This window comes from Oncorhynchus mykiss, chromosome 9, assembly GCF_057628025.1.
Source record: "Oncorhynchus mykiss isolate SJ-2025 chromosome 9, ASM5762802v1, whole genome shotgun sequence".
Lineage (NCBI taxonomy): Eukaryota > Metazoa > Chordata > Actinopteri > Salmoniformes > Salmonidae > Oncorhynchus > Oncorhynchus mykiss.
Genome location: NC_143030.1, coordinates 48,587,399 through 48,604,599, shown reverse-complemented (window position 1 = coordinate 48,604,599; position 17,201 = coordinate 48,587,399). Strand labels below are relative to the sequence as shown.

Genomic DNA, 17,201 nt, shown 5'->3' with positions numbered 1-17,201 from the left:
TGGCCGGTAGGGATATCCTTGTCTCATCGCGCACTAGCGACTCCTGTGGCGGGCCGGGCGCAGTGCACGCTAACCAGGTCGCCAGGTGCAAGGTGTTTCCGACACATTGGTGCAGCTGGCTTCCGGGTTGGATGCACGCTGTGTTAAGAAGCAGTGAGGCTTGGTTGGGTTGTGTTTCGGGGGACGCATGGCTTTCGACCTTCGTCTCTCCTGAGTCCGTATGGGAGTTGTAGCGATGAGACAAGATAGTAGTTACTAACAATTGGATACCACAAAATTGGGGAGAAGGAGGTACAACCCCCCCCCCCCCCCCCCCCCAAAAAAAAGAAAAAAATAAATATCTGTGGTGTCTGAAAGGTTTGGCCTAGAAACTAATAATGACCGCTCTATGGAAAGACAAGACTTTCACGAACAAGATGGTGCTTTCCGTTTTGCTCTACGTCTATCTTAAGCCCTAAAGGACTTGTCTGAAGTCGCTGATGTGGAAACTTCTGTCTGTAGCATCTGAACCGTTTGGGCTACAAACTAATATGACCCCTCTGTGGAAACAGCAGACTCTCACGAACATGATGGCGTTCTGTTTTGCTCACGGGACTCGTCTGAAGGTAACCCATACAAATGAATGGAAGTATGGAGGTAGTTTTGTGCCCCAAAAAATAAAGTGTTAAATATATGTTTTTAAAAAAGAAAGAAAAAACATATCCTGAGCTTTCCTAGATCTCCTAGATATACAGTAGGACAGACACTTCTAAACCTTATTCCTTATGATTTATTTTTGTACATTTTTTTTTGCCATTTATGAATGTTATATTCAATGCCTTTCTATGGGCCATAGCGGTGAAGACCAAATTCAATGCTTTATTAAATCATTTGTTACATTTTTTTTGATAACTAAAGGGGTCCTAAAATTCAATATCAAATAGGTAAATTATCCATCGTATGACCATCTTAAAACAAGTCCATTTGTTAGCTTAGTAAAAAAAAAAAATGGCTTAGACATTTAGAGGTTAATATAATTTAACAATGTAAGTCATTACTCTATTCTTTACAATTGCATTGTAGTAATTGCATTCAATTTAGAATATCATTTTTTACATCGCAAAATAAGATGCTGCCCTTTTAAGATAGGACCTGGCTACGGTAGGCTAGCCAAGACACATGCTAAAGGGTATTTTTATAGTTTTCTTTTAGCAGACTATCAACAGTAGCCAGCATATTGCTAGTGTGTTCACTATTGAGGGTTTACTTTTGTAAATCACTTTCATATAATAAACAAGCTCAGCGAGTAGATGATGGATGCTTCTTTTTGCTCAGGACAGCTTGCGTGTGCTGTGTGAAGGTAGCTATCAACTTCTGTACTGCTCGAAATGTGGTGATTCGCGGGAGCGTAGTAGTGCATGAATGAATGGCCAATCATATTGCTCAAATACAAATAGCACAACTTTGCTGCGTGTAGTATTCAATGGTTTTCAATGGAAGACTGCGACAGAGCAGGTAATTGCTGAACTGGAACCTGAAAAAATGCAGGCGGTCGGTGCTGCTGCTTGGCGGCGTCACACCAGATTAAACAGTACCGGAGGCTAATGCTGTGTCGCCACAAGTTTTCTGCCAGCTCTGCTTCTGGGTCCAAATGTGTTAACAGTTGAGAGTTCTGGTTGTGCCAGAGAGGAAGTCGCAAAAATAAACTTTCAGACAATGCTCCCCCCCTTCCGCTAATTAACTACTGCGCACACAGGCTTGAAATCACCACTCAAAGATTTAAAGCACCGCCTTCGCCCAATCCTGATTCGTCCAAATAATCAATGATGAAAACACAAACACAGGAACTACTGCTGCTAGTTATCTCAGCCATTCGATTACAGCCTTGACAGATTCTCTTGGTTAACACGCATACTCTGCCCACGAGAGATTAAATTGGGGCCATTCTGTTTCTTTGATTTTGGTCAGTTTGTTCATATGTGAGTGATGATGGATCCTGGTCTTTGGATCTGAGTGAGAAGTGTTTGATCAGACTGTGTCTCTGTTGACCCCCCCAGAGAACCGGACACCACCTACTTTGAGCTCCCCCACGGGGGTCACTCTGGGGAGAGGCAGGCTCCCTCCACCAGCACCCCCAGTAACGCTACAGAGGTCTGCATGGACATCTACCACATGAGGGACATGAACGACAACGTCATGGTAGGAAGAGAAAGTCTAGTTCAACTGCAATTTAATTCACAATTGAATTCAATTAACAACACACTGTAAGGGCTGAGTCCTAACTTTTAAAAATGTGCGTAAAATCATGAGATTTTAGGAAGTTTGAGTTATGATAAGATTTAGTCCTCACAAGAAGAAATACATTAAAATACAGATGAGTGAAATTACCACCATACACTGAGTGTAATAAAAACATTAGGAACACCTTGATATTGAGTTGCACCCACTTTTCCCCTCAGAACAGCCTCAATTGGTCGGGGCATGGACTCTACAAGGTGTCGAAAGCGTTCCACAGGGATGCTGGCCCATGTTGACTCCAACGCTTCACACAGTTGTGTCAAGTTGGCTGGATGTCCATTGGGTGGTGGACTGTCCTTAATACACACAGGAAACTGTTGAGCATGAAAACCCCAGCAGCGTTGCAGTTCTTGACACAACCAGTGCGCCTGGTACCTACTACCATACCCCGTTCAAAGGCACTTCAATCTTTTGTCTTGTCCATTCCTCTGAATGGCACACAAAATCAATATCTCAATCATCTCAAGGCTTAAAAATCCTTCTTTAAACCAGTCTCCTCCCCTTCATCTACACTGATTGAATTTAACAAGTGACATCAATAACGGATCATAGCTTTCACCTGGATTCAACTGGTTAGTCTATGTCATGTACACTTAATCTAGTAGCTAGAGCGTTGGACCAGTAACCGAAAGGTTGCAAGATCGAATCCCCGAGCTGACGAGGTAAAAATCTGTCGTTCTACCCCTGAACAAGGCAGTTAACCCACTGTTCCTTGGCCATCATTGAAAATAAGAATTTGTTCTTAACTGACTTGCCTAGTTAAATAAGAAAATTAAAAACACATGTCAGCATGTCCACTCAGTTTATATACTGGACTAGTATTTTAGAATGGATTAATGCTTTTCTTTTCACTTTGACTTTGTGGCGGCGTGACATGCGTGGACAATAACAGACTAGCCCTTATCAGGTCAGGGTTGTTCCTATATTGGTGGGGCGTGGTTTTCCCTCCATTGAAGTAGAGATTCCCTCCTCATTTCCCTCTCCTCCGGAGCCCTTTCCCTCCCTCAGTACTCTGTGGTGAGTGGTCTGGGATTAGGGGGAGGTTAACACCTTAATTAGAGAGCAGCAAGCCAAGCCCCACACACACACACAAACTTCTGCTCTGCCATCTGTAGCGTGTGTGTGTGTGTATGTGTGTGTGTAAAACAGCTGCAACAGTCTAGAAAGTGCCATGACATTATTTTCTAAATGTTTAGACACAGCTCTCTATTGTAAACAGACGACTTCAATTATTTTTCAATGTGTTTGGCAAACAGATACCTTGTCAGTGCTTTGTGAGGAAGGCACACATGGACTAGAGAGTGTGTTGTTTTACCTGAACACCATCAAACAATGCCCACACGACCAAAATCTATGAGAAGAGGACAAGTCATTCAATTACAAACAAGCCTTCTGATGTACAATATTGGACTGATCCAATATGTCACTGGGCAAGCCTGGACTTGCCTTGCTAGTTAATGAATAGTCATGAGAGGGAAAAAAATGGGAGGTCCTTACATTTGTTGTTAGATGCAGAACTAGTTGAGAGGGCCGAGACAAGACCAGCAGCAGAGGCAGGTCAAAAGAAGCGAATGAACCGTCATACGTCGTTCCTCCATCACGACCCAACCCGGGTTCTAGTGATCGGTTCACCTGCCCTGTGGATCTGAAAGATGACTAGTGTGGTTCATAGCAGTGACCGCACCTGATTACACCTGACCTTAACGCTCCACCTTCTCCCAATTCCATCTATGACCACCCGGTCAGGGGAGCGCCATTCTCCTTACGACCGCCCTCCGCTCTCTACAGGACATCTAAAATGTTGTACGTTAGTGACCCCGGGCAGCACTACACCACGGTAAGGTGTCTGTGACTTTTATTTCTGCTATTATGCAGTATATATCTGTTTTAGTCTACACACCTGTGTGGATGTGTCATTTTGATGTGTCATTTTTGCGAGGATAACTTAGTTTTGGTTGGATTGTGTCATTGGTTTTATTTGGGAATCAGTCACAGTATTGTTCTGTAGTACGGTTACTCAGAACCATAATTTGTGTCGACTGGTTATTCAAGTAGGGTAGGCGGATGAAGATGTAAGGGGGTCAATGATAGGTCGGATGCCTCCTGTTCTTTTTCTTTTTGTGTAAATACTATTTAAGATTTATCACAGAGTAACTAACATGATAGATGACTAGTGTCATTTTACTGTAATATTACAAAATACGTATCTCATGGATTTAACTATACTTCAAATCCAATCCAATTTTATTTGTCACATGCGCTGAATACAACACCTTACCGTGAAATGCTTACTTACTGACTGGAGTCCATCCATATTGTTGGTATGTTTCTCAACTGTATTGACATTGGTACGCTCTTTTGGCTTTATTGGGTAGATGGGGGATATACAGTTTGCTATAAAGAATTATAGTCACCATTCCAGTTCTGATATCATGGGACTGGTTGTCACAGGCGTTCACAATAACAGTTTTGAAGATAAATAGTTCAATGCACACAATTATTTGTTGTGTGAATTCCATGAATCCCGAGTGGCACAGTGGTCTAAGACACTTCATCTCAGTACAAGAGGTGTCACTGCAGTACCTGGTATGAATCCAGGCTGCATCATGATTGGGCATCCCATAGGGCAGCGCACAATTGTCCCAGCGTCATCCGGGTTTGGCCGGAGTAAGCTGTCATTGTAAATAAGAATTTATTTTTAAATTCACAACAACAAAAAATCTCACATCGGATGTAAGAAGTTGAATTTAGCAACTTTTTTTCACAAACAGAGAATAATGAATGAATTAATGAGTAAGAAATTATAAACATAATCATTAGGATGGTAAAAGAAAAACTCTGTTCCTGGACCAGCGGTTAGGGGAAACTTCTAAATACCCCAGTATAACAAACACTCTTTACTGGCGCTGGGGTTAAATTACCCCTAGGTGCAGATCTTGGATCAGCTTACCTTCCCCAAATCTTAACCTTATCCTCTTTACTGCCACTTCCCATTTCCTCCCAATAGGGGGCAGACATTCATGACTTCATGATCAGAGTTTAGACCAAATTGGTGATGTAGCAGTTACCAGGCGCTAATCTACTCCTCCCAAATATTCTGCTTAGTCCAGACATGCAACAAAACGCATGATGCCATGAAATGCATTTTTCATTGCATCCTGATTGGTAGGGATATTTATTGTATTTTTATTGTGTCTTCTCACTGGGCCACATGTGTCATTTAATTGAAATGACTTGAAAACAATGTTGATTTAACCAGTGTGTACCCAGTGTGTTATTTCAACGCAGTAAATTGTTAAGAAGATAGATGGAACGTTTTTAGATGCTGTGATTAGTTCAGGACGCAAACAGTAGGTCACCGGGAGTGCACTATTCTAACACACACACACACACACACACACACACACACACACACACACACACACACACACACTGGCGGCTTTTGCTCTGTTTCAACTTGTTATAGATCAAGCTGAGACATTATGACATAGCACACCTGTGTGTGTGTGTGTGTGTGTGTGTGTGTGTGTGTGTGTGTGTGGTTACCTCTGTGACTACAGTATGTTCCTCAGATGAACTTGTCTAAAATGTTTTCTAGAGATGACAACAACAGCTGGACTTGTCTCACTATAGTGGAAACTCCCTTTACGAACCAAGGTCTCTCAAATAGATACATGTTGCGTAGTATTAACAGTAAAAAAAAATATTAAGAACACTTTCTATGAACCGTCTTTGTGTACTACAAATTCTGAATGCATTTATAGGCATTCATTCATACAGGCTGTAATAGGAAACCACTGGCTTTTACCAATGTTCAGAGCTAGCCTTGAACTATGCATCCAGCCCAAGCCTGGTTTAATCAGGAATGGGTCTTTATAGTTGCATGTCAGGTACACTCTTAGGGGGAAAAAGGGCTCTCTATAACCTAAAAGGGTTCTTCGGCTGTCCCCAAAGGAAAATAACAATTTTTGGTTCCTGATTAAGAATGTTAGTTCATCCCTTTGGGTTCCATGTAGAACCCTTTCCACAGACGGAACCCAAAAGGGTTCTACCTGAAACCAAAAAGGGTTCTCCTATGGAGACAGGCGAAGAACCCTATTGGAACCCTTTTTTTCTGAGAGTGTAGTGTCTGGTGTAAGTTCCTCAAATGGTGCATGGGTCATGATCCAGTGGTGAACGCCTAGGTTCTGGCTAGAAATAGGCCTACTGTTTGGTTTTTCCTGTACGGGGGGAATCAAAATTACTTTCGGTGAGTCATCGTTGTTTTAAACACTTAGGGAACCACAACCCGCTGCTTGACAACAACAAACCCCAGTCAAAATGTGTGAATTCACCTCAGTATTGATATGACATGGGCCGCCTGCCCCACAGACAATCCTATGCACTGTCCTTATATGGGCGCACCACTATCTCCCCTCCTGTGACCTTTGAGCCCGACTCCTATACTTTTTTAGTGTTTTCCTCATTCCCCTCTGTCTCTCTTTCTCTCTGGGACAAATGTCAGACAGACAATGTTTATCCTAGCTGTGCGGGTCTTCACTATGCATTCTCCAGCGTGTGCATACTTGCGCTGATGTTGTCGTCTGAGTCCAGGCATGCTGTAATTAGAAGACTGGCGCAATTTTTTGGGTCTCTCTCCCTCTTTCTTTCTCTCTCTCTCAGTTCATCCCCTGTCGTTCTCTCTGTCAGTGGGTTTTTTTCCCTAACCTTTGCCATTAAAGGGTCTTTGAGGGTCTTTGAGAAGGGGTGCTGCTGTGTTTGGGAGAGAGTTGTGTCCATCGATGCACACCCCTCTACCGATCCTATAGGCTATGCTTCCTTTTTCTTCTTGCTTTATTTTGCTCTGAAACTTCTGACTTAGGAGTTTGTGTTGTGAAAGTGAATACAGCCGGTTGGAAGGATGTACTACGTGAAAAAGAAGGTAACTCTTGGTGTTTGATTTTATGTCTGTGTGTGTTCAACCTTGTCTTGTATACCTGTGTTTTGCCCAGTTCATTGCAGTAGTAGTGTTTTGATTGTCCAGGGGTTGTGAAGGGAGATCAGGTGGGGAAAGACATTTTATTTAATTTTTTTAAATGTATTTCTCCACAGTATTCCACACTCCATTGCAAAATGATATTGCTTATATTGATGACTGATAATTATCAGTTGTGTGCTAATCTTCAATCAAGTACAGTAGTTACTGCACGAGTTGGCGACTTTGTATAGACTTTATTATGGCCAGAGGCTTTCCCTCTCTGATTATTGATGATTTTGAGGTTGTCTGTAAATTGAGTATTAGAAGATTGTTTTCTTCAAGCTTTTCCCTCCATGTGCAGGTAGTTTGGCTAGTGATCTGAAGTTTCTCACCACAGAGTTACACATTTCCCCATGGAGATGGCACTGGCAGGCAATTAGGCAGATCACAGATTACATTGATGTTTTACAACCTCACCCAGCCCCCCCTGGGGGGGATACAGGGTGGGGGTCTACACACACATTTGTTTTACTATCCTTGTGGGGACCAAACAAAAAAATCCAATTCAAAATCCAATTTTCTCTAACTTCTAACCCTGAACCTAACCCCTAAGCCTAAAATAGCCTTTTTCCTTGTGGGGACTGGCGAAAGGTCCCCACTTGTTTGAATTTTCCTTGTTTTACACACACCTCAACAATTCCTATCCCTCCCTACCCCTCCAAAAACCCTTCCTTTGAGTGTTGTAACCTGAACCCCCCGATGAGCCCAAAAATCCCTGTATGTCTCTCCAGGTTGGGCCTTACCTTTTCCTTAACAATTTCCTCCTCCCTCCCTCTTCCTTTCCCTCCCGCCCTCCTTCCCTCTGTGCAGTCCCAGTACAACCTGTTGAGCAGCAGCATGGAGGCGAACCTGGGGAGCCAGCGAGCGGCGTCCACCAGCCCCTACAGCTCGGGGGAGAACACGTCTGCAGTGCCGACGCCGTCCCCCTACTCGCAGCCCAACAGCACATTTGACGGCCTGTCGCCGGCGCCAGCTATCCCGTCAAACACCGACTACCCTGGACCCCACTGCTTCGAGGTCACCTTCCAGCAGTCCAGTACTGCCAAGTCCGCCACCTGGACGGTGAGTTTCAGATCATGTCGACGTACACACACGGCAGACATACATGCGCACGCAAACGGGACGGCGAGGGGTTGTTTTGTCTCTGTCTGACTGTCTCTTTCTCTCTCTTTATTCTGCTCTCCCTAGTTTTTCATTTTATTGTCTGTTTCGGTGTCTCGGTCTTCCCTAGACTAAAAGGTCATGTAAAAGTCACAAACTAAAGGTGCTGGCTAAGGTGCTACTTTCCCTGAGAACGGACTGACATTGCTGCATTAGATCAGTGAAGTTCTCTTGATGAGATGGGTTTTTGGCTGCAACCAAGGATATATTTATGTCTATGGCTGCAACCACTCCTGTGACAGGAGACTGATTTGCGGGAATCTGTGTGTTTGACTCTTCATGAGTTCAAAGAGCAGACACTGACCAAACTATTCTAGTATCAGTATAAGACAGTGATCTGTTTTTCAAGTGATTGAGCGTTAGTTCTGTTGTTACATCCCAGAACTGATCTGTTATTGATACCATACCACAAGCATGACTAAAAGGTTCAGTACATACGACTCAATCCAAAATGCTGCCATTTAGGTGCATGCAACACATGTGTCAAACAAAGTGGGCGTGCAGAGGGGAAGAGATTTTTGTCGGGGGGGACAATTACTTTGTAGCGCCTGACAAATACAGCTCTGAACAACAATGAATGGTTGTACATGTTTAATGATTTTCAATATACTGTAGTAACTGATTAAGAATGTTAGTTCACCTCTTTAGTTTAAAAGTCAATCCTGGTTTGTTTGTTTTTACCTCTTTTGTGCTATCTGTTGCAAGATAGGATTCCCGTTAAAGAAAGTCACTTTCTCCATTAATATTAAGGGAATACCTGGGAATCCTGGGAACATATAAATATTCACATTTGTTTCACCTGAAGAATTATAATGACATGTATGTGTTTGACATACACCCAATCCAAACTAAATCGACAGTCTAGGAATGTATCTAAAAAAACTTGAAACGGGAGCTGCTGCGATGTGATTTGTCTGTGCTGGAAAAAAAAGTGTTGCCTCCCGAAAGGTGTCGCCCCGGATTGTTACAGAGTTGACCTCTGTTTGAAACGTGAACCTGTGTTTCCTTGCCTGTGGGGGCTTTTGGGCTGTGTCTGTCAAGCGTACTCAAGCGTGGGGGAATTTATTCAGGGCTCGATGGCAGTAAGGATCTGTAAAAGGATCCCCCGGCCACTGAGGCGCTGCCTTCTGACCCACCACCGAGTTACGTCTTTCTTCAGCCATTCTCTTGGCTGTCACCCGCGTCGCTCCGGGGCTCCACTCTGTCCCCACACATAGGCTTCCTCTCCAATGTGTCTGTCAACTGTTCTTTGACACAAGCTTTTCCCCTTACCTGTCTCATGGCGACTGAGGACACACTCGGAAAACACCAGCTCCGTTGTTGGAACTAGACAATTTACAGGGGCCAACGTTTTTTACATCAGGATAATCTATGGGCCCTTCCTTTGACAGATTTTAGTAGAGGAGCCTACTGTAATTGCAGAATTGGTGTTAGTGTTTGGTTTCTTATATTCTATAGTTTGTATGATTGATAGTTGGAATCCATCACCTTATGTTGAATGAGAACAGATTAACTATGTTGTTACAAATCCGAAACACTTCTACCTGAGGACTGAGGTCGGGCGATATTCAAGTAGAGACAGAAAACGACTTGACTGAGCAGCGCACACACAGGGTGATACACACTGAGTAATACACTCCTTACAGGCCCACTGCTTTATTTGAAAAATCACAAAATGGTTGCCCCTCCACTTGATTTGCTATTAAGCTGAGCGATGGGGCTGGAGAAATGTAAACCAACTACTCTCAAATTCCTATTCTTCAAGAATCAATGCGTTTATATAATTAAAGGGGCAATCTGCAGTTCAAACAATAACAAAGAGTTTACCCACCACTGTTTTGGTACAGCTGAAGGACTGCTGTGTAACCATTCTCAAATTCATAGACAGATCTATGGATGTAAGGACTGACCATCCGTGATATCAAAATTATAGTTTTAACCATGTTTTGAGGCTATACAGTGTTTGTTCACAATTATATTGTCTACAAACAATGGAGTAAAACAAGCTTATATTTGGGGGTTCTGATGGGGTATAACAGTTGAAGTAAGTTCGTGACGCATTGGTAAGTTATATTCTTCAAGAATCAATGGGTATACATTTCATTATTTAAAAGTACAAAAATTGATGTACAAATCACAGATTGTCCCTTTGATATACATACAAAAAAAATGACTGTAAATATCACAGAGTGGGCCTTTAAGGTAGCACAGGGAGAGTCCTTACACCCTGCACTAAACTGCCTTGCCTTTCGTGTCTGCCTGACGGAACAATTAAAGCAGTATTGTTACCTGAACGCAGTAGTTAGACAGAGTGGGAGAACAATGTTAAGTATCTCGGTGTGAAAATATACCCTGTCATTACATTAATTCATCATTTTGTATAGCAAATGCTTAGGGGAAAGAAGATGACCTCGCAGAAAAAGTGGATTTGTAAAAGTCTGGGATGATTGTTATAATTGGTCCCCTATTATAAAATATGGAATTAGAATATGAATGGTATCCAACTGAAATATGAATGTTACAAAAAAAAAGTGTTGTTCTCAATTTGTTCTAGACAGACAAATGAAGAATAGATGTTTGGATTCACGTAAATATACAGTGCCTTCAAAAAGCAGTCACACCCCTTGAACTTTTCCACATTTTTATGTGTTACATCCTGAATTTTAAATGAATAAAACATTTAGATTTTTTTGTCACTGGCTTACACACATACCCCATAATGTCAAAATGGAATAATATTTTTCAAAAAATGTTCTAAATGAATAAAAAGCGAAAATCTGAAATGTCTTGAGTCAATAAGTAACTCCTTTGTTATGGCAAGCCTCAATACGTTCAGGAGTAAAAATGTGCTTAACAAATCACATAATAAGTTGTCTCGACCGTCTGCAATAATAGTGTTTAACATTATTTTTGAATGACTACCTCATCTCTGTACCCCACATACAATTATCTGTAAGGTCCCTCAGTCGAGCAGTACATTTAAACACAGATTCAACCACAAAAACCAGGGAGGTTTTCCAATGCCTCGCAAAGAAGGGCTCCTATTGGTAGACGGGTAAAAAAGCAGACATTGAATATCCCTTTGAGCACGGTGAAGTTATTAATTACACTTTGGATGGTGTATCAATACACCCAGTCACGACAAAGATACAGAGGTCCTTCCTAACTCAGTTGCCGGAGAGGAAGGAAACCACTCAGGGGTTTCACCATAAGGCCAATGGTGACTTTAAAACATTAACAGGTGTTAATCATTTATCATTCACTCTGTCATTAGGTTAATTAAAAACTGAGGATGGATCAACAACATTGTAGTTACTCCACAATACTAACCTAAATGACAGAGTGAAAAGAAGGAAGCCTGTACAGAATAAAAATATTACAAAACATGCATCCTGTTAGCAACAAGGCACTAAAGTAATATTGCACAAAATTATTTGGGGCAAATCCAATACAACACATTACTGAGTACCACTCTCCATATTTTCAAGTCTAGTGGTGGCAAAATCATGTTATGGGTATTCTAGTAATCGTTAAGGACTGCGTAATATTTCAGGATAAAAAAATAAAGGAATGGAGCATTCCACCAGACACTGTGAGATGAATTCACCTTTCAGCAGGACAATAACCTACAACTCATGAACAAATCAACACTGGAGTCGCTTACCAAGACGATGAAAGTTCCTGAGTGGCCGAGTTACAGTTTTGACTTAAATCTACTTGAAACTCTATGGCAAGACCTGAAAATGGTTGTCTAGCAATGATCAACAACCAATTTGACAGAGCTTGAAGAATTCTGAAAAGAGTAAATGGGAAAATGTTGCACAATCCAGATGTGGAAAGCTCTTAGAGACTTACCCAGAAAGACTCACAGCTATAATCGCTGCCAAAGGTGCTTCTACAAAGTATTGACTCAGAGGTGTGTATACTTATGTAAATTAGATATTTATGGATTCAGGATTATATCTCTATACTAAGCACCAAGGTCAGTTTAGCATTTTCTCTCCTCTAATGGTTATGGTTTGGATTTGGGAGACAGTAAACTGATCCTAGATCTGTGCCCACAGGCAACTCCTACCCAAAGCACTAAACAAAAGGAGCATTTGTACTCGAGTAGGACAACAAATCAACGAAACCCCCAAGACAGAACATAACAATGTTTGTCAAGTCCATTCGTGGACCATTTGCATCGCAAATGCTTTTTTGGGCTACTAGTAACATGTCAAGCGTGAGTTTCTGAAAAGAAAATAGCTTACCGTCAAGCCGATAGGAATGAAAGAGTTGCTTCTAATGCAGGGGGATTCCCAAAATGGCAGGAGAGTGCGTAACACCTTTAATCCTGCGTCGGGCCCGTGCTTGAACATGAATCGGCTTGGGGATCAGTGTCTGTGGGGAGTTGAGACACTGTGTGGTGGACTTGAAAGGGTTAAGGTAGGAGAAGAGGCTGGGTGGTTGCAGGCTTGTGGGGGCCCAGGCTATGGGGAATGGCATAGGGGCATATTGACTTCACCTCCTAGTTTTGGCCGTTACCTCTCAGCTACTGTAGGAGGCACTGGGCTTTGGAGAGATTAACTCCTTAAATACTATGGCTGCTGTTCAGACAGACTTGGTTTGTGTTTGCAAGCAGCTCGTTATGTGTTAAAAAAATGTATTAAAAAGGTGACATTGCCACTCCAATGAGTTGCCCTTGCCAATAGGACCTTTTCAATGACACTTTTTTCACTTTAAAATGTTCCCTTTTACCTGGACTGATGAGGATTTGGAGTGCTGTTGTGTCTGTGTGGAGAGTCTGTACGGTCTTATGTATTGTAGGCTATAGTTACCATGTTGTTGCCATTTACAGCCCAGCAACAATCTGTCCTTGGGAATGCACATTGAATTGAATACACTAACTACTTGACTGACAGCAGTCATCAGTTTTAGACTGCAGTATTGGCTAGTTGAGGTAGTTGACACCTGCTTTGGTTACTGTAGGTGGAATAGAATAGAAGGCACAACACAACACAAAGAATACCTTGTGTTTCATAAAAACCCCCATCATGATTATTCACACTGAACGAATCTACCCAAGATTACTTTAAGCCACTCTATTTACAAGTGATCTCATAGCTGCTGTTATGGGTGTCTTGGGTGTCTGTCTGGTAAACAACACATTATTCTGTATTAGGGATAATTGCTCCCAAGCATGCACCATCCATCCTTCAAATGAGCCCTTTGCCTCCAAAACTTCAAACATTCCTGGAGCTCTCAGAGCAAGAAGTGTCATGATGGGATGAAAATGACATCTAACGCCTCAGCCCTTTTCCAATAACGACCCATCGGCGCTCCCGATGCTCCGACAACGCTCCGACAATGCTCCGCCACTCGGCTGGGTGTGGATTGGGATGAGGAAGGGACAGGCCGGAGCATGCTCTGCATCCCAGCGTGTCAGGAGCTGCTCTTCCCAGCTATTAGCCTCTCACAGTCAGGACGCAGGCCCGAACATGCCCATAGAGTCAGACACCGACCGCACATCCTTTCGCTAAGTCTACCCCATCCACACCACTGCCTGTCTGCATGTGTGTGTTGCCACAGCTTGGTAACACGCACACACACTTGATAATGAGGATAATCGAACACACATTCACACACGTAAACACACATAGAATTGGAATCAATTAGCCACCTTTTCTGGTGTTACATCCTCGCACTCTTTTACTCACACACATTTCCATAGACACTCTGCATCAGGCTTTGGAGCAGGTAGCTCCTGTTTTGATATGTATCAATCAAAATAGTCATCTATACATGAAGCATATCAATAGGTAAAGGTCTTGTCACTTTTTGTGCGTTATATCAAACTCAAACTCTTTACATTAATACATGATACGATACAACATTATACTGGACAAAAATATAAAACGCAACATGCAACAATTTTGAGTTACAGTTCTTATAAGGAAGTCAGTCATCATTGGAGGCAGTTTATGGTAGAGAAATGAACATTACAGCTCTGGTTGACATTCCTGCAGTCAGCATGCCAATTGCACACTCCCTCAAAACTTGTGTGACAAAACTGCACATTTTAAAAGTGGCCTTTTATTGCCCCCAGCACAAGGTGCACCTGTGTATTGATCATGCTGTTTAATCAACTTCTTGATATGCCACACCTGTCAGGTGGATGGATTATATTGGAAAAGTAGAATGCTCACTAACAGGGATGTAAAGAAATTTGTGCACAACATTTTAGTGAAATAAGCTTTTTGTGCGTAGGGAAATTATATGGGATTTTAAAATTCAGCTCATGAAACAAGGGATCAGCAGTAGATGTTTATATATTTCTGTTTGTGTATATCAAGTGTACAGAGTTTATCATATAGATTTCAAGCATGGATTAAATATTGTAGTGGAGATGCTAGACTATCTGCTGACAAGTCATTACCCTTACACACCTTTCCCAGCCAACTTTAGCCACAACTAGCTAGCAATCAATGAAAGTAAATGGGGCGTGTGTGCAATTGTCAACATTTCCTGGTCAAATCAACAAAATCAACTTCATATTTAGTTACTTAATTAAAGGTGATTTGGCTGTAAAAAACAAAACAAAAACAATATGCAAACATTCCCTATTCACTTCCATTGATTTTTAGCTACCGGTAGCTAAAGTTAGCTGAGGTTTGTGGCTGTGAAAATCAAACCATCGATTACAGTTTCTCCTGGCACATGGACTACTTTCAGGGTGAGGAACCATCTAACATCAATTTGTGAAATCTTGAACAGATTGTGCTTAAAAAGGCAACTTTTACCCGGAGCTGTGGAGCCATGAGCAACATCAATACACTTCCAGTAATAATGATAACTAATAGGTACATAAACAACGCGTCTTTTTAGACTGCAGATATGCATTTAGATTGTTCTGTGCTTGTATAGGTAGGCCTGTAGTTATTCTTAGTGAACAATATTCTCAATTCATTTGATCCACATTTGGAGATGTTTGCAAGTGCAACAGTAGCTCATTATTCCCAAAGCAACAACCACTTCAAAATAGACCCGCTGTTCAGTTTATATATATATATATATATATATATGTTACCCCCAGTCTGCATTATCAGAAAGCACAGCATTGATTTTCACTGCTACGCAAACGATACACAACTTTACTTTTCTGGGTCACCAGAGGATTTTAGCTCCACAGATAAATTATTAGACTGTATTAGTGATTTAAATACTTGGAAGACTCACAACTTCCTCCAGCTAATTGTTGGAGCCAAAGCACAGAGAGAGTATCTAGCCGCACATTTTAATTCACGGGTAATAAAGATAAAACACCAGGTAAAAAACATAGGTGTTAGTTTAGATTCTGAACAAAATTTTTAAATCACACATTAGGAATGTGACCAAAATAGCTTTTTACCACCTGAGTAACATTGCCAAGGTGTGTCCGTCTCTCTCTCAGGCTGATACAGAGAGACTCATCCATGCTTTTATTACAAGCAGGCTTGACTACTTTAATTTTATGCTCTCCCATCTGGTCTACCCAAAAAAGCTATTGGTCAAGTGCAACACATACAGAATGCTGCAGCACGGGAATTGACCAAGACCAGACGGAGAGCACACAATACACCTGTTTTAAGCTCTATGCGTGTGAGTTATAGAATTAATTTGGTTATTAAATATAGGTTTTTAAATCAATCCATGATTGTGCACCCCAATACATGTCAGACATGCTTTTAAGTTATGTACCCAGTAGGTCCCTCAGGTCCTCTGGCACTGGCCTTTTAACTATCCCAAAGCCTAGAACCAAGAGGCATGGAGAGACAGCCTTTAGTTACTATGGCCCCAGCCTCTGGAATAGCCTGCCAGAGAACCTGTGGGGGCCGAAACTGTGGGCATATTTAAAAGAGATCTTAAAACATCTTTTTAACTTTGCTTTTCCTTCGGGTGCTTTTTAGTTGTTCAGTTTGTGTCATTTAGTTTGTTATGTTTATAGTGTAGTAAATATTTCAGCTTATATTTTCATTGTTTATTTGTTTTTTCCTGTAAAGCACATTGTATTTATCATTTTTGTTTTTTCCTGTAAAGCACATTGTATTTATCATTTTTGTTTTTTCCTGTAAAGCACATTGTATTTATCATTTTTGTTTTTTCCTGTAAAGCACATTATATTTTCATCGTTTATTTGTTTTTTTCCTGTAAAGCACATTGTATTTTCATCGTTTGTTTATTTCCTGTAAAGCACATTGTATTTTCATCGTTTATTTGTTTTTTCCTGTAAAGCACATTGTATTCATCATTTATTTTTTATTTCCTGTAAAGCACATTGTATTCATCATTTATTTTTTATTTCCTGTAAAGCACATTGTATTCATCATTTATTTTTTTTTCCTGTAAAGCACATTGTATTTATCGTTTTTGTTTTTTTCCTGTAAAGCACATTGTATTTTCATCGTTTATTTGTTTTTTCCTGTAAAGCACATTGTATTTTCATCGTTTATTTATTTGTTCCTGTAAAGCACATTGCGTCACATTCCATTTATTAAATGTGCTTGATAAAGCTTGATAAAGCTTGATTTGATGGTCAGTGACTTCTGACAGGATTTCTTTGGGTGGATTTTGGTGAAACAAAAGATGATTATATACTTCTACATCTCCCAAATGCTCCCAAACAGCAATTAAAGCTCATCAAATCACCTTGGGGGAATTCACATAGAACGCTATAGAATTTCCACTTCTTATCCAAGAGACTCATTTCTTTCTTTGCCATGTGCGT

The 17,201-nt window shown here is 41.3% G+C and overlaps 1 protein-coding gene across 2 annotated transcripts in view; it reads left to right on the top strand.

Moving 5' to 3' along the window:
* Positions 1–17,201, top strand: part of tp73 (tumor protein p73) — a 48,289-nt gene that overhangs the window by 16,334 nt on the left and 14,754 nt on the right. The window contains exons 3-4 of one of the 2 annotated variants that reach the window (XM_021615823.3): positions 2,037–2,178; positions 8,105–8,356. In XM_021615823.3, the coding sequence (XP_021471498.1) occupies positions 2,037–2,178; positions 8,105–8,356 (394 nt within the window). Of the gene's footprint in view, positions 1–2,036; positions 2,179–6,729; positions 7,199–8,104; positions 8,357–17,201 lie in introns of those variants that run through there. The other variant, XM_021615828.3, reaches the window with a different exon arrangement.